The sequence below is a fragment of the Atheta coriaria genome, unplaced genomic scaffold, assembly GCF_025399875.1.
Source record: "Atheta coriaria isolate IRGN ID8LTWV9N9 unplaced genomic scaffold, Caltech_Dcor_3.1 hic_scaffold_6_pilon, whole genome shotgun sequence".
Taxonomy (NCBI): domain Eukaryota; kingdom Metazoa; phylum Arthropoda; class Insecta; order Coleoptera; family Staphylinidae; genus Dalotia; species Dalotia coriaria.
Genome location: NW_027045448.1, coordinates 6,778,624 through 6,798,905, shown reverse-complemented (window position 1 = coordinate 6,798,905; position 20,282 = coordinate 6,778,624). Strand labels below are relative to the sequence as shown.

At 41.6% G+C, this 20,282-nt stretch overlaps 5 protein-coding genes and 1 long non-coding RNA gene across 9 annotated transcripts; 2 read left to right on the top strand and 4 right to left on the bottom strand.

The window, feature by feature from the left end:
- The first annotated feature begins 2,634 nt into the window (after positions 1-2,634).
- LOC135794694 (cortactin-binding protein 2-like) lies at positions 2,635-8,285 on the top strand. Of its 2 annotated transcripts, none has more exons than XM_065306058.1 (6): positions 2,635-2,787; positions 4,933-5,097; positions 5,162-5,728; positions 7,213-7,342; positions 7,416-7,556; positions 7,614-8,285. In XM_065306058.1, exons 1-6 carry the CDS (start codon positions 2,740-2,742, stop codon positions 8,141-8,143), a joined length of 1,581 nt encoding a protein of 526 aa, XP_065162130.1. In that variant the 5' UTR covers positions 2,635-2,739; the 3' UTR covers positions 8,144-8,285. The 2 variants fall into 2 exon arrangements, with proteins under 2 accessions (XP_065162130.1, XP_065162129.1); XM_065306057.1 differs by having other exon boundaries at positions 2,642-2,799.
- On the bottom strand, positions 8,245-9,887 carry LOC135794697 (dnaJ homolog subfamily C member 22-like). The gene is made up of 2 exons (XM_065306066.1): positions 9,294-9,887; positions 8,245-9,235 (listed from the first exon to the last, which is right to left on the bottom strand). Exons 1-2 carry the CDS (start codon positions 9,543-9,545, stop codon positions 8,408-8,410), a joined length of 1,080 nt encoding a protein of 359 aa, XP_065162138.1. The 5' UTR covers positions 9,546-9,887; the 3' UTR covers positions 8,245-8,407.
- A 170-nt stretch (positions 9,888-10,057) lies between these two features.
- On the bottom strand, positions 10,058-12,447 carry LOC135794693 (replication protein A 70 kDa DNA-binding subunit-like). The gene is made up of 6 exons (XM_065306056.1): positions 12,262-12,447; positions 11,936-12,192; positions 11,211-11,872; positions 10,562-11,154; positions 10,308-10,502; positions 10,058-10,247 (listed from the first exon to the last, which is right to left on the bottom strand). Exons 1-6 carry the CDS (start codon positions 12,295-12,297, stop codon positions 10,146-10,148), a joined length of 1,845 nt encoding a protein of 614 aa, XP_065162128.1. The 5' UTR covers positions 12,298-12,447; the 3' UTR covers positions 10,058-10,145.
- A 26-nt stretch (positions 12,448-12,473) lies between these two features.
- On the top strand, positions 12,474-14,874 carry LOC135794695 (coiled-coil domain-containing protein 102A-like). Of its 3 annotated transcripts, XM_065306061.1 has the most exons (6): positions 12,475-12,930; positions 13,002-13,579; positions 13,635-13,860; positions 13,911-14,392; positions 14,512-14,572; positions 14,684-14,874. In XM_065306061.1, the coding sequence occupies exons 1-6, from the start codon at positions 12,820-12,822 to the stop codon at positions 14,690-14,692; spliced, it is 1,467 nt and encodes a 488-aa protein (XP_065162133.1). In that variant the 5' UTR covers positions 12,475-12,819; the 3' UTR covers positions 14,693-14,874. The 3 variants fall into 3 exon arrangements, with proteins under 3 accessions (XP_065162131.1, XP_065162133.1, XP_065162132.1); XM_065306059.1 differs by having other exon boundaries at positions 12,474-12,930; positions 14,512-14,874; XM_065306060.1 differs by lacking the exon at positions 14,512-14,572 and having other exon boundaries at positions 12,476-12,930.
- Positions 14,394-15,358, bottom strand: LOC135794698 (uncharacterized). Its single transcript, XR_010548936.1, has 3 exons — positions 15,254-15,358; positions 15,135-15,200; positions 14,394-15,074 (listed from the first exon to the last, which is right to left on the bottom strand). It is a non-coding gene; the product is annotated as an uncharacterized lncRNA (long non-coding RNA).
- Positions 15,359-15,480: 122 nt separating this feature from the next.
- Positions 15,481-20,099, bottom strand: LOC135794665 (hornerin-like). Its single transcript, XM_065306008.1, is given in 5 exon segments — positions 15,481-17,841; positions 18,017-18,321; positions 18,324-18,573; positions 18,576-19,693; positions 19,759-20,099. Coding segments are annotated over 5 exon segments (4,200 nt in total). The 5' UTR covers positions 20,081-20,099; the 3' UTR covers positions 15,481-15,636.
- Positions 20,100-20,282: the final 183 nt, after the last annotated feature.

Here is a 20,282-nt window from a genome sequence, read left to right as displayed (position 1 = left end):
TATCTCTCCATAATTAAAATTATTATACCCACAACATATCCACCAGCAAGAATTATGAATGCGCCTTGTAAATGTTTCAGAGTCAATGCTCTTAGTAGTGTGAAGTCTGGATATGTCTGATGAAAAAGCGGCATTAATTTCAGCTCTTTGTATTGTTTATATTGCAGTTGTCTCATCCAGGCTTGTACTAACCCAGCCTGTGTGATCTGTTTTAACTTATTGTCAAAAATCTGCTTGATTGGCGAATGTTTTTTAATAAGAAATACGAAATAACTATTTGACAGGCATTGTGTCAGTGGTCTGGCATTTCTCGCCAACGATTCAAATCTTTCTATTGATACATCAACATCATGATAGACCAGATTGACAGGAGATGCAAATCGTGCATAATCTATATCGTTATCATCTACTCCAATTGTATCACTTCCAACTAAAAGTGTTCTTAGTTTATTTATATTATGATCATGTGAAGCGTTGATGAGTGGCAAGAGGCTGGAACTTCTGAGCTGCCATTTTATGTTCTGTTTGTGCATGTCAGCAAATGTATTCACAGGTTTGGTATAAACAGGAAAGGAAAGTCTTTTCGTGAGACCTGCAGTGTGGAAAACGTTTATCAGTATTGCACAAAGTAACCACACTCCCAAGATGAATCTGAGTGAGTTAGTTTTCGGCAGGGTTGTAATTGACATGTTGATGGTACTCTTGTAAACTTCCAGGAAGTAATAGACATAATCTGCATGTTGTCGATGAATTTTACTGAGTAGTGTTAGTAATATAGATAGTAAAATCATTGTTATTAAGAGTAACATGTACAAGGAGTAATGAAATGATTGTAAGATGTAAATGAATGAGAGAGGTACCAGCTTGGATTTGGGTACCACAAAAGTACTACATGCTTGTGTATAGTATCTAGTGGCATCCACAGTTGTATAATTGACAGCCTCAGACCAAGAACCACAAAGACCGATATCATCACCTTTTGCAACATCTTTTTGAACAAGATCCCAAGAATTTGGTACGTGTTCAACATAGGTAATATTCCATCCATTAATAATTTGATCCAAAATATTCTTTTCTATTCCATCGTGCAATCCTTTTTTCGCGTTGTAATACACAAACGGCGAATATTGAAATAAGGATACACGTAGAGTCTGCTTACGCATTGTAGGCAACCATATATTCATTTTGTTTTTTGACACAATTATTTCTGTGCTATTTATTGTACACAAAATAGTAACGTAAAGAACTAGTCTTCTAAACGCTTCTTTAATTATTCTAATGCTTATTTGTTGTAAAGTTATATTAGAATGAACAATCAACACGTTAGAATAACAAGGCAAAGTTTCTAAGTCCCTGAAAATCACCAAATGTAAATCTTCATTTGTTGTGTCAGAATAGAAAATAATAAAGTTCCGAATGTTTTCCATAACCTTGACATCCTGTAACATGAGGTATACGGGTATCCTGGATTCGATTTGTTTCAGAAAGTCATCCTCGCACGTGTGAGTTGACGAAACATTATGAATTATTTGCACGTAATGATTGTGGGCGAATGCCGAGTGCACGGTTTCGTTGAAAGTTGGAAAACAAAGTGTTGCAGCGAGGGGTAACAGAACCGCCATGTTTTCACCACACAACAAACTATATTTCAACTGAGAAACTTGACACTTGTGCAAAGTGTTGTTAGTCATTTATTCGTTTTACGAGGAGTGCTATTTTATAGATTGTAGATATGTTGAGTATTTTTTCGATTACTATCATGTTTATATTATCTATATACGTTTATAATAGCACATTGTAGGGTTCACGAGTGTGTTATTTCTGGTGTATTTATCAATTTTGACACTTTAATTACGGATATTGTTTATTTAGTGTAATTGATGGGTTTGCTCAATTGTTAATATTAATGTAAACTCATATAATTTGTTGCTAACATAACTATATTTTTTGTTTCAAACCGAAAAACAAATTATGATATTTTTAGTCAGGTAGGTGTGAAGTATACGTGTGTCATGTATTGTGCCTATTGTGCCATGAGTTGTGCCTGAGTTGTCCAACAGCAAACTCAACGGAAAATGAAAAGTGCTATGTGGATTTTTATCATAGAAAATGCCGAATTTTAGTGATATGATTAGTTTCTGTACGTTTTTAGGAAAATAGATGACATTTCTTGCGTCACAGTCATAAATTTCACTCTAATTTAATATTTACTGCATCTGCCATCAAAATAAACACCAGAATGACAGTGACCTATGCATAATTCTTGAATATATCCTTAAAATTGACAATAAAAATCTGAAAAACATAAGATTCCTATCAAAAATGACATATCGATGTTTATTTTCCATTCCAGAAGCAATTTTCAACAGTCTCGTGTTTTATAAAGCTTGCCGAAAGTATGCGTTAATATTTATTCTATTGTGAGCTTTCTTGAAAGCGTCATAATTATGAGATTGCGAGATTACGTATTAATGATTTGCTAAAAATAACGCCATCGTCAGCAGCACACCGTTAGCTCACCGTGTCTGACGTCGAGGTGCGAGTTTGCGTGCTCGCGCCGCCGCCCGCGCTCAACTTTCCCACGTGGCTATCGCACCCTTGGTGCTTACATGCCGCCACAGTCATGTGCCCGCCGCCGCCCCTACAGAAACACAAAGCAAAATACGTTCCATGTTCAGTACGTGCAAATAAAAAAAAATCTCATCTAAAAATTCAAAAAAAAAATCTTAAACCTAAACAATGGTGATTGCCAAAAAAGGATGCGTTCTGCATCCAGGCATCAAAGAGGTAATATACGTTGTAAGTGTTACTTGTTATAATAATACCTTAATCTTAATTATCTCTACGTTTGCATCTGTTTGCAATTAGTTATGTTATGCATTCGTGTTTTGTTTGAGGCCGGCATTGCTTGGCATTAGTTTTGGTGCTTGAGTAATTGGTAGTTTAATTATAAGTATGCCACGTATGTTGTCATGCGTCATAAATGTACCTACCCATAATGATGGGCATAATATTTCATTTGCTAATTAATTTTACTGATGCCGCCGCCGCCGCGTTCGTGTATGCATGTAATTTGAAACACAGGCGGTGTTGTTTTGAAGGTGGTGGCGGTGGGGGTGGAACTAAGCGTGAAATTTTGATTATGCATAGGGGCCAAGGCTTTTTTCGCGTGATTCGTGCTCGCCGGTTGTTATTAACTTGTGATTTGTACACGCCACATGCGATTTTACAGGCATTCCCAACCTTTTTCATTTAATTAGATTATTTTTTGGGGGCTTTTCATATTTTTTTGGTCATAATACCGGTAAATTATTTGTTTTTTGCCTTCTTTTAAGATTTTTCAATTTGAATTAATTATTGAAAATTTAATCAATATATTTAAATGTTTTCTTTTTGAGGTTATTTAGAATTAAATTCTGAATGTATCCATGCAAAAACTTGAAAATTAACAAATATTTTGCAATAATTATTGATTATTTTGGGTAATTTCTAATAGATTGAAATCTTTGCGCGCGTAAAGTCACAAATATTTTAAAACTTGAATTGAAACAGTTGTAAATTAAACGCAAATATTTTTGTGAGTAATTTTTAACAACATTTCCGCGTTCTCCATAATTTTATTAACACTCTACTCGCCTAAAAACAAATATTTTGTATTTGTGTACATTTCCATTTTTAAGTCACGTTGGGACCATTTTAAAATCTCATTTTTGTCCTATTTCTTTTAAAACTATAAACATTTCTTTTTCTATTTCTTTTAATTTTCAGTATTTTTTTGTTCCAATTATATTTTATTGCAAAATTATTGTTCATGCCGAATTACTTATAACGATGCCAAGTTGTAAAACATTTAACTCATAATTAACACGTATTTACTCACAATCTATTAATAACATATGTATTAAAATATTTCGTGTCTTTATAGAAATCTTTTCACTCTTTGTTGAAATTTACTGATAACAACAAAAGTATTTTTTCTATTTCGATCACAATCGTATTTATAAATAGTTTTATTGTATTTTGAAACAATTACCTACCTAACTAGACTTTCCTCTTACCACACTCACGCGAAAACAAAAACGTGCACAAATTTTCCACCGCCTGACTCTAATCTCGCATAAATTTCCATTTTAATCACTCGCCTAAACCACGGCCAACCTTTAGCGCCATTCAAATGAATTCTAATTGAAATTGAGTGTCTATTGTGACAAATATTTGCATTTAATAGATTGTTAATTTTATTCTATTGATTTTTGCCTATTTCGGGAACGCAAGCGTGCGCAATTTTAATTCCACATGCAAAACAATTGCCGACGTGTCAAGTGTCAACGCGAACACAAAAATATTGCGACGCTAATTGAATATAAAGTACGCCGACGTGCCATGGCATGCGTGCGCGCTTCTCCGAAAGTGTGTTATGTGTTTGTTTGGATATGTTTTTTTTTTGCGACGTAATTGGTATAGGTACAAGGTATCGACGAAGCGTCGCGGCGGCACTTGACGCCGCTTGATTGTTAAATCAACTCGTAAAACACTCCGGCGTGCCGCGGCACTTACTTCAAGACGGTGTTACCTATAAGGCGCGGAGGCGGCGGGTGCCAGCCACCGACACCCTCCGAATAAATTTCCCAACTTCGTGCTTGGCCCATTTACACTCGCTCGCGCAGCGTGCACATTGTTTTGTTGCGCGACATGCGATTATATATGTGTGTTGAACCACTTTGATTCGACCTTGACTTGATAGCCTCTTATCAAGATTTACTTAGTTTACATAGAGGCTTACAAGGGGGTTTATTGTGATTTATTTGGAATTCAGAAGCAGTCACATGCTGAAAGTTACGAGAATTTAAACCAGTGATACTCAAACTTTTATGAGGCTCATTTTCAGACTATAGGCAACTTTATCCACTAACCTAAAATGTTGGTTTTTAGTCGATGCCATCGGTGCAAGTTCCGAAAAGATTCGTGGAAAATCCGCGATGTTATCGGCCGCGCAGCACGAGCGTGGTTCGCCTGTCACCCTTGCGAATTAGAAAAGCTGGCAATTACGGTCACGAACGCGACTTGAACCTGAACACCATCGCCTCCAACAAATCGGTATGATTAATATAAAACTTGGTGCATTTTAAAATAAAATTTTTATTGCAAAATATGATTTCAGGCTCGTCGCGTGCGTTTTGCACTACCAACACCAAACAATACCAATACGAATAATACGATTAATCGAGTTGGTGTAAGCAGTATAAGAATGGTGCCGCAACAGCCGCCGCAGTCGCAGCCGCAAAGGATGCTGCCGACCGCGGCGCGCCGCTTCTCCACGACGGTCATCGGCGCGTCGACATCGCATTCACGCTCGAGCCGCCGTCCGGGCATCATCACAACATCCGAACTAGAAACAACGCGCCGGCCCATCGCCGTTGTGGTACCAGCGCGCCGTCCCCATTGTTACGCTGCGCCCGGCGAGCGTGATAATCCAGTAAACGTGAAGGTGGCAGTTGCGGCATCGCCGGGAGTGCGCGCCAGAGTCCATCCAACGGGACGATACGCGCGTGGCACGCTGTCGCCGACCGCTAGTGCCGCCCCCGTTATGGGGGCACCCCCTGTAGGCAAGGCATTATTACAAGCCGCCGCTGACGGGGACGATGACCTGCTGAGGGATCTTCTTCGACGCAGTTCAATCATCAGCATTTCCGAAAGTGAACTCAATGCAACCGATCGCAGTGGACGGGTAAGAATTAAAACTTGAATTGATTATGATTGATTGCACATATGCACATGTGACGCATGGAATAATTTAAATTCAACAGCAAAAAAAATGTCCCCGTATCATGTGCTTGCCCACCCTTGGCGCAGTCATTGTTTGATGTGCTCGACGCTCATTTATTACGCGTTACAGAGGCAGCATCGCTAATAAGTAAATATTTAACCAAGCCGAACACCAAACGCGGCGGCGGCGTGCCGAGCGCGCGCGCGCGCGACTCGATTTCGTTTCGTTTCATTTCATTTCGTTCGCATTGCAATTGTATAAATAGTACTTGAACCAGTTGCGCGCGGCCGCGCCGAATTTCCTGCAAGCCGCCTGCAGGCGTGCAGGTTGAGATTTATATCTGACGGGTCTGAGAAGAGAGGCAAATAAAGCGATGCGCTGCACGACATTGTAATTAAATATAGGATTAATTGTACTAATGAAAGATGGAAACTTTGGTCGATGCGAGCGAGTGTTTTTGTTCGCGGTGTCACACACATCGGCTTTTGTTTTTCGCCGTTTTGTCTCGGGCCAAGCACGTGTGCTATCTTCACGCACGAGCTGGCAATTTATTCTCGGCTAAATGAGCGCACGAATTAAAATCGATAAAAATTATCTCTAAACAAAGAATACGATGATTATTTTATAGGTTAGTTTTTTAGGTTAGAGCTACTGGAGGTCGCTAACCTATTAGGAGTGCACGTGGTGTATGGTTTGATTGAAACCGATAGCTGAATTATTAATTTCCCTCGAGTGACGCCACTAATTGGTGTTTGCCGCGCCAAATTGAATCCCGATCGAGAAAAACGTGTCTGGATGTTAACGTTCCACATGTTGCGCGTCCACGTGTACTTTTTCTTCTTCTCTCGGTTTTTTGTTTTTCTTGTTTTTTTTACGTTTCTACCCAACAGTAAATTATTTACTAGAGTAACACATCATCACGTCTGATTATAGATGTTCTGGTTTCTGGTCCAAATTGAAAGTCACCTTTTTGTGCGCTGTTTAAATCTCGCGGTAGTGCCGCAAATTGAAAACACATCATGCGCTTAATGTTTCACAGCGGCGGCGGCGGCGTGATGGATTGCGTGCGAAAGTGTGTGCGCCCGCTAAATATACCTACACCCGTTTTTTCAAATTTTTATATTTATAGCCGGCGCGATCTCCAGGCCCAGGCTCAGGGCTCTCGCCATTGCTCTCCAGGCGGGCGCGCGCACGTGCGCCGCCGTTTTTCGCCGAAAAGGTCAACCGAACAAATTGTGCGCGCTCGCAGTGCTTTTGAATACGCCGGTGGAAATTTTTAACGTCGAATTAACTATTTAAAGCTTTCAATCTCAATTCGCAATATGTACTCTTTCGACGTCATTGGCATTCGAAAAGTTTCACACATTTCTTATTGAATTTTCAACTTACTTCTTCTTCTTCTTCTTTGTTTCCATTGAAATTTTGATAATGGTTTTTGTTTCTAGACGATTTTAAGTCATCTTGCGTCTAATGGTCCTGCAGATGTCCTTGAACGTATTCTGTTACTCCCTGGTTTACGCCCTAATCAACCGGACAATGAGGGTAACACTCCCCTGCACTTTGCCGCACAAGCAGGTGAGTATCAATAATGCACTGAGAATTCAAACGCGTGTATCGATTTCGTTACATTGAATATATTGGAATTTAGGCCAAACCGAATGCCTCAATTGCATGCTCACACGCTGCAAGACAATTGAAGTGGATGCAAGAAACAACACGGGATTCACTCCGCTAATGAAAGCCGCGCTTCAAGGCCGGTATAAATGTGCCAAGATGCTTTTATTCGCAGGTAAAGTAACAAACATGCTATTGTATAGTTGGTTGCCTACACATTATATCTTGATAGGTGCTAACCCAACATTAAAGGACGACGGCCGTGCATTACGTGCTGACCAATGGGCGCGATTCTGCGGGCGGTACGTTTGCGCAGACGTGATTGAAAAACATGCGAGACAAAAACTTCTCGAACGTACCACTTCCTATGGCAATTGGGGTACAGCCGCCGATCGGACACCTACCGCATGCAAAGTACCTATCACCACCACCATTGTACAACACTCCACCGGGATTCGTAGTAAATTGAAGAAAGTCTTCCGGACTTCCTCGTCGGGCGCAGCCGCCGCAGCAGCAGCCGAAGCAAACAGCGTGCGTTTAGTTACGCAACTGACAACGGCGGCGCTGTGTGCAAGCACACCTGTCTTACCAGCCGCCCCGAGTGTGCCACCAGTCGTAAAATCACTTATTCGCCCGTTAACAGTGCCACGATTACAAATCACCCTTGCGAATGGTGATGGCAACGGTGATTACTACGCCACTCCTGTTGTCACTCAAACCACGACGAGCACCACAGTCCGGACGAAGAAGAAAAGCAAGTGAAACAAGTGAGTGACCAGACAGATTGTATTCAAGTGAGTGTGAAATGAAAATGGCGGCCTACCCATATTAATATATCTATATATCCGTACTTCCTCCCCCAGTAAATTTTAAATTATCATTTAATAAATAATATCAAGTCGTACTATTTATAATAAGTCATCAACAGCAATGCTAACAATTAATATATCTAATTATAATAAGAACCAAGAATATGGGAATGTGGAGAAATGCGGAATAAGGTAATAGGATGGGTTGCACGTTGGATCACTCGACGGAGCGTTTATTTTTTCGCCGCCGCTTGCTTTTAATATTCGAAAGAATCTCGTAGGCTTGTTGAATCTCCATGAATCGCTCCTGCGCGGCTCGCTGCAGTGCAGGTTCCTTTACTTTGTCGGGGTGATTCTCTCTACTGAGTTTGCGCCACGCAGTGGTAATCTCTGATTGGCTAGCGGTGGGACTCACGTCTAACACTTTGTAAGCATTTTGCTCGCCTTGCACATCAGATAAATCAATTATTTGTTTCCAAATCTCGTACCATCCGTGGTGTTGCGCGTACGTGTACACATCGTAAAGCGATCGCTTGAGATCCGTCCACCACGGAGAGGTGAAAAAGTGATGTAGGGCTTCGCTTACTGGTACTTCATCTCCGTTGGAGTCAGTCACTGTTCCGTTGAAATAAAGGTATGATCCCCAGAGTGCGAGGTACAAAGTTCCGGCAAGGAATAGTACAGTCATGCGTTTACAGAGTCCTTTGGGTTTGCGTGGTGTACGCCGCCATTCTTTGCTAAAGGTATCGAAAGCAAGCGCTGATGAGAACACCATTATGGAGAACCACACGCTCTCGTCGAAAAAGTACCAACGCGATGTGTAGGTAATGTACGCTACCAAAATGGCGATCCATGGCGTACCTTTCTCACGACCAATGTTGCCTACCGTCCATACACCGAGCCCAACCGCAAGCGGTACTAACCAATGTGTAAACGACCAGTTAATACCAAAAACGTCTTCTTCCGGTGTGGCGAGCATTACTAACTGGCCCCAAAGGTAGCCTACCATTATGGCTGAAGTAAACCGACTTGTTGAAAACAATGGCTAAACAAACAAAAACAAATGTCATGCTGGTATTGAATTTGAAATGTTGGTTGCCTACCTTCTTGTTACGCTGTAATTTAAGAACAAAGTCTTTGATAAACTCATCGTCTTCGTTACAATCTCGTACGTATCGCGGTATCTTGGTGACGTCCGCCAACCATCCGATTGCGTATCCACCGAAGGTACTCCATGTGAGAAATGCGTGCACATCTCGCTCCAGATAAAATAAATGCAGACCGAATACACCGCCAAACAGCCAGCACAAGTAAGCCACGAAGACACTTTTCTTTTTCTTATTATTGATTGTCATCGTGTGTATGTCACTGGTTTATTAAAAACACGATACTCTACCTACACTCGCGGTGCGTTATCTTTTGGGTACTAGCGCGCAGGTAGATAAGCGCGAGCTCACCGTGTCAGCGAATTTCCATGCGGCATACGCCGCCTTGAATAAATAATATTAATGCGAGCTGATTATTCCTGTACATATTAACCGAAAAGTGAACGCGTGGACTACCTGGGATTGGACACGTAATGGTACATCATTCGGCGCACGCAAGCGGGTTACTGGCTCAAGAATAGTCAGTCTAACGCCCGTGTAAGTCAAGTTCATTGAACGCCGGCCGACGGACAACTGTAAACCAAACTCGCCAGTCGTCGTAGCCGGCAACAGGTAGATACTTTTAAACGGTAGGACAGGTTATTTAAAATTGTCCACATAACATAGGCAACCCAACATACCATCAACAAACAAAAATTATAAGCATACAACTCGTACATACACCAGTAAACATAATTAATCAGGGAAAAAGATAGATAGGGTTACTTTTTGACTAATTTTTATTATAAGTAAGTGCATAATAAAGTAATAAAGGTATAAGAAATAATGTATAAATAAATGATGTGCATTTTAAGCAGTCATTGCTTGAATCTGAGAAAGGAGTTGTGCGTTGTAAGTCCTGTAGTTGACCGGTTCGACTTTCACCGCAACCGTTTGCAATCGAGAATCATCCTAGACCAAAACAAAATATCGTGAAAATTATATTAAAATCTCATCATTTGAGATACTTACATTGTAAGTTTCAGTCTTAACACGAAACTTGAATTGAAATTGTTTGAAATTGGCATCGCTAGCCAAATTTTGCATGAACGATGGATCATTTCGGGCTCCATCGCCGATTTCCTGAGCTGTTTTGCCAAAAATAAACTCACAATCCGGATTGAAGATAGTCGACCATTGATTTCCACTCCAATCGCCCAAATTCATCTGAAATTTGTTTAATTACATATAAAAAAAAAACACTTAATGTTTATTTTAATTCTTACGTTTCCAATGAGTCTATACTTGAATTCAGTTGACTCAATGTTGCATTTTTCACATCTGTATCTTCCATTCTCAAGATTCACAACCTTCTTGTTGCACCCTTCATTGGCGCATGCCTCATACATCAAATTCTCGCTGCGGATCATAAGAATCGTAGCAACATTCTGATAGTAATCGCCACGTTCGGTAGCTCCAAGTCCTTCATTTTGTACTTGTTTGAAACTGAACCAACTAGCAGCCCCGCCACCTCCGCCAGTCCTAGCGCTCAAATTCGCCGCTTCTTCCCTGTTTCCACCATTATCGTACCATCCACGCAAAGCAAACGCCTCTTTTACATCAGGGTTCAGTTTAAATGTACCGCCGTTCGGTACAGAGATACTTTTGCCTCCGCCAAACTCGGTAATACGCGCGCCTTTGACAGCGACAATATCGTTGCTTGAATCGAATGTCTCTGCATCATTTCCCCATAAAGTTAAAGTGATAGCAGACTTGCTTTGATCAACAAGAACAATGTCACGCTTCTTTAACTCTTTTCCTGTTGAACGTGCGGTTAGGGTTTGAACATCACCAATTTGCTTACAAACTCCAATTACATCTGCGGAAGAAAATAATTTAAAGTATTTTGAGATTTTGTTGTAAATTTTTGCTCACCAATCATCGTGTTGGCTTCCATTGCAGCAATCTTATCAAAAGTAGTAAAGCTGTATTGAACAGTCGGCATGTCTCCATCCTCAGCACATTCTTGAATAACCGACTCGGCTCCAAGAGTCATTTCATAGTCATTCTTCAATGAAGAAAACTTCTTGTTCGCCATTTTGATCTGACACTTTGAAATGTAGTAAATCTTATCAACTTGTAGAAATTCATAGTATTTATCAACCATGTCTCTGAATCCGGTCGCTCGGATCTCACCGCTTTGGTCCAGTAAATCAAAACTGAACAGTTGACCCTCACCCTTCGAGTTGGACCATTTTCGGATTGGACCCTTATTGGTCACTCTAGCCTTGATCACCCATTTGTTTTGATATGGACTCAAACTGCTGATTGGCATAATCAGCTCTGCACTGAATGAGCTGGTATCTGCAGATGGGGCTGGACCAGAGAGATTAGGTCTCTTTGGAGCTGGTTCATAATCATTTGAAGTGGGAGTCCTGGAATTACTTTGAAGGGATGATGCAGAATTTGATGATGAATTGTTCTCTTTGTTCTCAATGGTGGACAAATCACTGGGGAGCGCCTCTGGGCTGCCAAGAATTCTGCCAACCTGCTTGCCATCTTTGACTACTTCCACATCAAGTATAATAAGAACATTCCTAGATAATTTGAAAATTCAAATTAATAAATAACATAATGAGAGTAAATGTAAATTTCCCTACTTCTCACCACCTTTATTGGGTGCAGCAATGGTACTGGTAATGAATTTCTTCATCTTGATGACAGTGTTTTCAGCAATCTCTCCACCAATTGCAAGTGTATCATTAGGTTGCACTGTGTACATGGCATAAGAAACTTTGTATTTTCCATCAGAGAGCAGAATGCGATGGCGAGATTTCTCTGCGGATTGAGAATCGATGCGTTTACTGCCGATGATCTGCAAGATTGGATCCTCCAGCACAACGCCGCGCAGTATTTTCTGGAATTACACAATAAGACGCAATTATATATTTCTATAAGTAAAGAAAAAAACAATAGGAAAACGTACATAAATAGCTCCGGTGGTTAATTGTGGATCCGACATGATGACAAATACTTGATAATAACAAGACAATGATATAACACGATTATTTTTACAAAAAACGAATACAGGTTTATCGTTTTACAACATCAAACGGCGGTAATTTTCGGTGTGTAGTTTCAAGGTTAGAAGCGAAAAGGCGCGAAGGATGCAGGTGTCACTAAAATGCGCTTGCGCTAAATATAACCTTCAATTTTAAATAATACGCATATAAAAACATTGATTTGTAATTTAAATTTATATTAACTAGTGTTTATTAACGTATAACTTCTAGTTTATGCATACAATCATTAGAAAATATTCTTAGTGGGTGTATTTTAATTCTGCACAATAATTGTGGCTCCCTCAACGGCAGCCTTTAGAAATAACTAGTTCAGCAAAGAAAAAAGTGAAAACACAGGGTCGGGAACGGGGGAAACAAACAGGAGTGCTGGAGGCTAGATAATCCGCTAGATCCGTAACTAGTGAGTTAAGAAATATTCGCGAAGCTTCATACAAGTGGTGATGTGGTAAAACGCCTTTAAAATGGCCCAGAGTTCAACGAGTGGGACGTCGTCAAGGCGACATGCTAGGGAGCATGATACAGCCTCCCTTGCATCGTCCCGATTCCCGGACGCAGAATGGGAAGCCACCGAGGTAAGCCACCACATCAAATTGCATAAATTTATCAAGATTTTGCTACATTTTTGTTCATTGTCTTCGTGCAGACAATGCGAAAACGCGAATTAGAAGAAGCGCGTGCTCGGGCGGCACAAATGGAGAAAACAATGCGTTGGTGGTCAGACTGCACAGCCAACTGGAGAGATAAATGGAGCAAAGTGCGTAATGAGCGCAACAAAGCCCGCGATGAGTCAAAACAACTCCGCACCAAGTTAGACATGGCCCTAAAAGACAGCAACATCTACAAGAAAGAAAAACAAGATGTAGAGTTGCAAAATGATCATCTTAAGAAAGAAATTGAAAAGATTCACATTCTTCTACTCAAGCATGCTGGACAATTTGATACTCAGATATTTGAGGCACTTGGTGAAGAATTCAGTAGTACTATCAAGGTGAATGGTATTGATTGTGATAGCACTACAGAAGAACAAAAGAACAGGTCAATTCTAGCTGAAGAATATGTGCTGCATGGAGCTGTACCAAAGCAAGTTGATAATGATGAGAAGAATTCAATTACATCCAAATCACACTCTGATGAGTATGATGAAGAGTATTTAATGCAGAAGATGTCTATGTTGCAACTAAGATTGGATGAAACCAATAAGACACTTCAGAGTGAAAGAGAGTGAGTTAAAATTCAATAATAAACTTAAAATAGTAATAATATAATGTATTTATAGTGATAAAGCACAAATGCATCACACACTTGAAAGGCTGGGAAGTGAAGTCCAAGAATTGAAAGAAAAACTGGAAGAATGTCGTGAGGCACGACAGGAAGCTGTCCGCGAAATGCTCACCCTGCAAGATACCCATCAGGAGGAAATTCGATTGTTGAAGTGTGATCTTCAAGACGAAACAAACACCCGCGATGGTATGGATAGACGTATAAATGATCTACGTGCAGAGGTAATATATTTAACTAGTATTTATAAGTGTTTTTAAAATCAAATTATTAGTTGGAGCGTCTGCAAGCTGAAAACGCCGCCGAATGGGGCAAACGCGAACGTCTCGAAACCGAAAAACTTACACTAGAACGCGAAAACAAAAAACTTCGCGCTGAATTGCGTGATATTCAAGAACGCATCGAACGCAAGGGCAGACCAATCACGAACTCAGACGCTGAATTCCGTCACCTACAGTCTGAATTAGTCGATAGAAATAAAGAAATAGTCGAGTATAAGCACGCACAGAGTAAGTTAAAGAAACTGCTACAAGAAAGGATTACAGAAAACGCGCACGCAGCACGTCGCGCTGAACAATACGAAACCGACGTGAAAAAGCTGCGTGCTAGAGTCGAAGAACTTAAACGAGATCTGGCACTAGCTGAAGATGAAATCGACGTGACTAGCAATGCGATGCGAAAGCTACAACGCACCAATGATGAGCTTCAGGAGCAGGTGGATAACTGTCATGTGCAACTTCAACATTTAAACTCAAGGTTAGCAAACACACGGTTGAATTTTATTGCTTTTCTGCTATCGAATAACATAATCATAATTGTGAGGTGGTTTTGGGTAGACGCTTATCTCATAACTTTCTTTTCATTCACTGACTTAGCGATGAAATACTAAATAACGAAGATGGCGGTGAGGAAATGGCGACGCTCGATGACGACTGCGTAAGTAACTTTGGTTGCGGTTAATTTGGTGCGCTTGAAGTTTTACTATCATCCTTTTCTTTATTTCGGATTGATTGTAACTCGCAATTGCGGTGGATTCTGATTGTTTAGATTACGTAACTCTAGCAGTGCCGGCAATCTGCTGAACGTCTCCTCGACAACGATGAGCGACGAAGAAGTTAGCAACTTTTAGGATTCCACTTGTGATTTGCGGTACCACTTGTGAGGTACGTACTATTTATTTAACCACGAATTAACTATGATGTATAGCTAAAGAAAAAGTAAAAGGACTGATTTTTGTACACGGAAGTTATTTTATCTGCACGAGCAGTTTGTAGACTTCTAGTCCACGGCAAAAGCGCGCAATTCCTCGTCCTGCTAGTATTTCTACTTCTTGCGTGTCGCTTTTTGAATCGGAGATGTACAGCGGGGCTGGGGTGGTTTTCTGCATTCTTTGGATGTAGCATTTGTTGGTTGATTTGTCTTTATAGGCAATTGTATTCTAAAATTCGATTTACATCAATAAGTATATAGGAGAATTTTATTTTTTGTGAGATAATACCGTTGAGTAATCATACATCCTTGCTGGAATCACATTGGGGTTAAAATCGAATTTTCCTTCGATACTCTAAAAATGTAGTTTAATTACATCTTATTTCGAATGATTCTTATTTCTATTACCTCTATTTTATCAACAACAGTTTGTCCTTTAATGCTAACAACACAAATCACCAGGAACACAATCACGTAGCTATTCATATTGATTGATTAAATTGTGTTTCCTACAATTTCTTAAGTAGGCAAATGATAGGAAGGCCGCACTTTCAAATTGTAATCACTTAGCGTCATTCTATTAATTTAACAATCAACAAAAGTCGTGACTTGGAATATAATAAATTTTCTAGGCATTGTGTTTTCAAACGTTTAATCATTATTAATAAAACTACAATATTTTACTCGCAGTTAATTAAAAAAAAGCAATGTATGAAAATAGATACTTTAAGTTATAATTATAATACGTCTGGCAGTGATGGTATTATATTGTTTTATAGTCGAGTGTCCATTTAGTTTCTGCATACAATGGGTGTTCCATCCGGATTGGCCTTCGGTTTCGGTAGGCAGATCTTTCGCCCATTGCTATAGACGCACGTATTGGTGAAATATCCACACGTTGATGATTGTGTATAATAAACTGAGGGAGTTTTCTTTCCAGTGATGATATTACGTGAACCTGTTTCTGATTTTGTCACTGAGACGAAATTCTTTGGTTGGTTTGATGATTTGAAACCGTATTGGACTGGGGAGTATCTTGGTTGGTAGGAATAACCTGAACCGTATCCATCGTTGTGCCCACGACGATTTGCGTTAGCTCCAGCTGCGTAGATGATTCTTTTGCCTAAGTCGCTATCTGTTTCGTGTTGCTGTTGATCTTCGGTGACACGGCCACGAAAACCTTGTGGGATTTTGTACCCGGTGCTCCCTGGAATGTATTGACCTGTTTGAATTATATCGCCGTGTTTTAGCTGGCCTTCGATTTGAATACCATGATCTTCTATATCTTCTAGAGGATCAAGGGCGTCATGCATTAGACTTCTTGTTTTTGCTTGTTGAACCAAGTTATGTCTTGGTGGTGGGTTAGGATCTTCATAGTCGTCGTATTCTTCTTCATCATCATCATCGGGTAATGGAGTTGTTGAAGATGTAATAATTTTTATTAAGCTGGGGTCGTCTATTTGACGCACGTTAACTTTTTCTTGTTTTGCTGGTTTGCTATAAGTGTTTTGTGAGAAGTCGATTGGTCGCATTGTTGGTAAATTGATATTATCAGCCGTGTAGCCGGAATTTGCGGAGGAAGCTTGAGCTTGGCCCGTGTAGCGTATACCAAACGCGTATTTTCCATTAATTTGTACTTGGGATTTACCCGCGTGAGTTCCACTTGAGGCGCTTGCCGTTCCTCCTCCGTTGTGGGGATTTCCAGGATCGTCGTCATTGGTGTTTGCGTCGTATGGAGAGAAACCTATTTGTGCTTGAGAAGAGGTGCTACCTGGACCGTTGGCTTGTGCATCTGCCATTCCCCCTTTAATTCCCGATTGTACTTGTGTGTTGGTACCGTGGTTTAATCCACCGGATTGGGCACTTGAGGTGGTGTCACCAGTGTCCGCTGAAAGTTGGACTTGTGCTTGGGATTTACCTCGGCCTCCCATACCTTGAGAGGAACTGAGGGTACCTTCCGAATTACCGGAAACCTGTGTTTGCGCACCGCGTAATCCGTCGTTGCTACCTGCCGAGGCACTAAATGATCCTGTACCTGCGTAAGATCCAGATACTTGTGATTGTGCCGTACCGCCAGCAAACCGACCCGAAGAAGAGGCACTCGCCTGAGTTTCATTATCTGACCGCTGAATTGTACTTTGCGCTTGCGTATCAGAATCGTCCGCTTCTAAACCTTGACCTGCTTGACCGGGGAGTTGGAATTGTCCTACCTGTGGAACGCCAGAACCTGCATAGTCTCCAACACCGCTTCCTAATGTTTGACCACCTTGTTGACCATAAGGTGTTTGTGTACCGTAAGTTGGTCCGCCTCCTCCTATTTGTTGTCCACTTGTTCCTGGTTGTTGGCCATAAAATTGTTGTCCTCCGGTTGTACCACCTTGCTGACCTGTACCTGTAGTTTGGCCTGGATAACCCGGTGTAAATTCTGTTCCTTGGTGATAACCAGGTTGACCAGAACCACCAGGATACAGAGCACCAGTAGGTGTTTGTAAATGTCCCTGTGGTTGTCCTGTTCCTGTTTGGTAACCAGGTTGACCACTTGCACTACCTGGGTATTGACCATCTGTCCCTGAGTGAATTTGTCCAGGTGTTCCTTGCTGATAACCTGGTTGACTGGTACCACCCGTTGGGTATTGTCCCCCAGTCGAGATTTGCAATTGTCCTGGTGCTCCTTGTTGATAACCTGGTTGACCACTACTGCCACTAGGATATTGACCGTCAGTTGTTAAATGCGATTGTTCAGGTATTTGTCCAGCACCTTGTTGATAGCCTGGTTGGCCACCTATTGGACCTTGTCCGCTCGTACCTTGTTGATAACCAGGTTGGCCGCCTGCACTGCTAGGATATTGGCCAGCGGTTGTTGTATGTATTTGTCCTGGTGTATGTACTGTCCCTTGTTGATAACCTGGTTGTCTACCTCCACTAGGATATTGACCACCGGTTGTTGTATGTATTTGTCCTGGTGTATGTACTGTCCGTGTTGATAGCCAGGTTGACTACCACCTGGAGATAATTGACTTTGCCCTGGTTGTCCACTCCATACGTGCCCCGAACTAGTTGTATCAGGGTAACCGTTCTGAATTGTTTGACTTGTTGATGGGATTTGAGTTTGACCGGGAATGAAAGTACCTTGTCCAGTATGTGTGGATGTGCCGCCTTGTGTTCCTATACCTTGTACATATTGGCCCGGAATTTGTCCAGTAATTGATGAACCTGTTGGGATTTGACTTCCGGGTGTACCTGCTTGTGACCATTGCTGTCCTCCAACTGACTCGCCTGGAAATCCTTGTTGTTCAAGAGAACCTTGCCCTCTTTGACCACCGGATCAATAATAGATCCTGGATAATGAACCTGCTGCGCACTATCTCCAGTTTGCTGTCCACCTCCACTAATTTGCGCTCCTTGTGAACCTATATGTGTTCTAGATCCATGTGGGCTATATCTACCTTGAAATGTGCCGGAAAATTCCCCCCTGGGCCACTTGCCGGTCGGTATTGTCCGGCTAATTGACCGTTGAAAGTTCCATCTTGTATACCTGAATCTCCTCCCTGGATTCTTCCACCTGGTGTTCCGGTCGATGGATAGTAACCAAAAGAACCATCGCCTGGCCGTTGTCTTATACCACCAGGAATAAAATAGGTTGTTTCACCTGGTTGAGTTGTTACACCACCCTGTTGAATTTGCGCGCCAGGTGCAATTGCTCCAACATCACCGGGATGCACTGGACGTCCGCCGGGTTTTGAAGACCATCATGATCGTATATTTGCGAACCGGGTTGTGTGTGTATGGATCCAGGTATTTGACCACCGCTTGGTCCTCCTACTTGGCCTGGACGAATTTGTAATAAACCTGGTGCTTGTCCTGGGGTAAATTGTGTTCCAGTTGCAGGGCCACCTGTTGTTCCTTGTGTTCCACCTGCATGAGTAGAAGGTGTTTGGTCCGAACCAGGTTGACTACCACCACTAGGATATTGACCACCCGTAGATACTTGTCCTGGAGTAAAATATGTTCCTGTACCAGGTCCGCCTGTTATTCCTGGTTGTAGTCCACCGGTTTGGCTTGGATGAGTTTGACCAGGTCTCAATATTGTACCACTTCCAGGACCACCTGGGTACGTTTGAAATGATCCTGATGGACCTCTTCCTCCACCAGTTGTAGTGCCCGGTAATAAGTCTCCACCTGCTTGACCAGGTTGTATTTGATGTGTTCCTGGAGCTTGTCCACCGTCCGGTCCTCTCAATATAGTTTGCCCAGGATGTGTTTGAAATGATCCAGGTGCTTGGCCTGCCTGTCCTGGTGTAAAAATGGTTCCACCTCCAGTACCGGGTTGTACTTGACCACCTTGTTGGTAGCCACCTGTTTGACCTGGGCGAGTTTGATGTGTTCCGGGTGTTTGGCCGGGTATAAAGAGAGCGTTAGTGCCAGAAACGCCGGGTTTACCATTCTGGCCACGTGTTCCTGATTGAATTAAGCTACCAACCGGTGTTTCTAATAGTTGACCTGGCACTTGCCCACCATGTTGTTGACCAGCACCGGGACCTCTTCCAGGAATAAATCCTTGTCCTGCCTGGGTTGGACCTGTGACTCCTGGGGATCGACCATCGCCACCAATAGGTCTTCCATAAATATCCGTTTGGGATAATCCAGGGTCTGCGCCAGTAGTTAAAATTGGTCGGCCCGATGCATCAAACCGTCGACCACCTGATAACTGTTCTCCATTTAATCCTGGGGCAAAAGGTGAGGTAGACGTTTGTGAACCCGGAATACCGGAACCTCCATATCCATAGCAATCAGCACAACTGAATGGATCACTTTGACTTTGCGCTTGTCCCATTCCTCTGGAACCATCTTCAAACCATCACAAAATCAATTATTATTGATTAATATTATCTCGCCACTTTTAATACACTTACACACAACAGCCTTGCTTCCTTGTCGAGTTGCTTCCGCCTCAGCTTTCCCTGGATTCTCACCATCTCCAAACTGCAAGTATTGACTTTGCGTTTGGCCCCTTGTCTTACGACCAACGAAATAATATTGCTTGTTGGATCTTTTACTTCTCACTTCAAAGTTGGTCGGCAGACGTAACACCCTCGACGGCCATCCGAAACAAAAGTTTGCAACTATATGTCCTCCAATAATTTCCACCTGTTCATTTGTGAGCAGATTTGGATGGACGATTAACATTCGATTTTTTCCCACGGAGAATCCTTGCTCATTTTTTCTATGTAGCATGATTTTAATATGTGATCTTTATAGGCAATCGTCCCCAAAAATCAAAGAATTTTCTATCAAACTTGAATTCTTAAAAATAGAATTATTTTAAGTACCGTATTTAGGTCGATCACCTTGGAAACTCCCATGGAATTTGAATGAAACTCGGCATCGTTGCTGCCTTCCGGCAAATCCTAAAACAACATTGTATCACCATCAACGG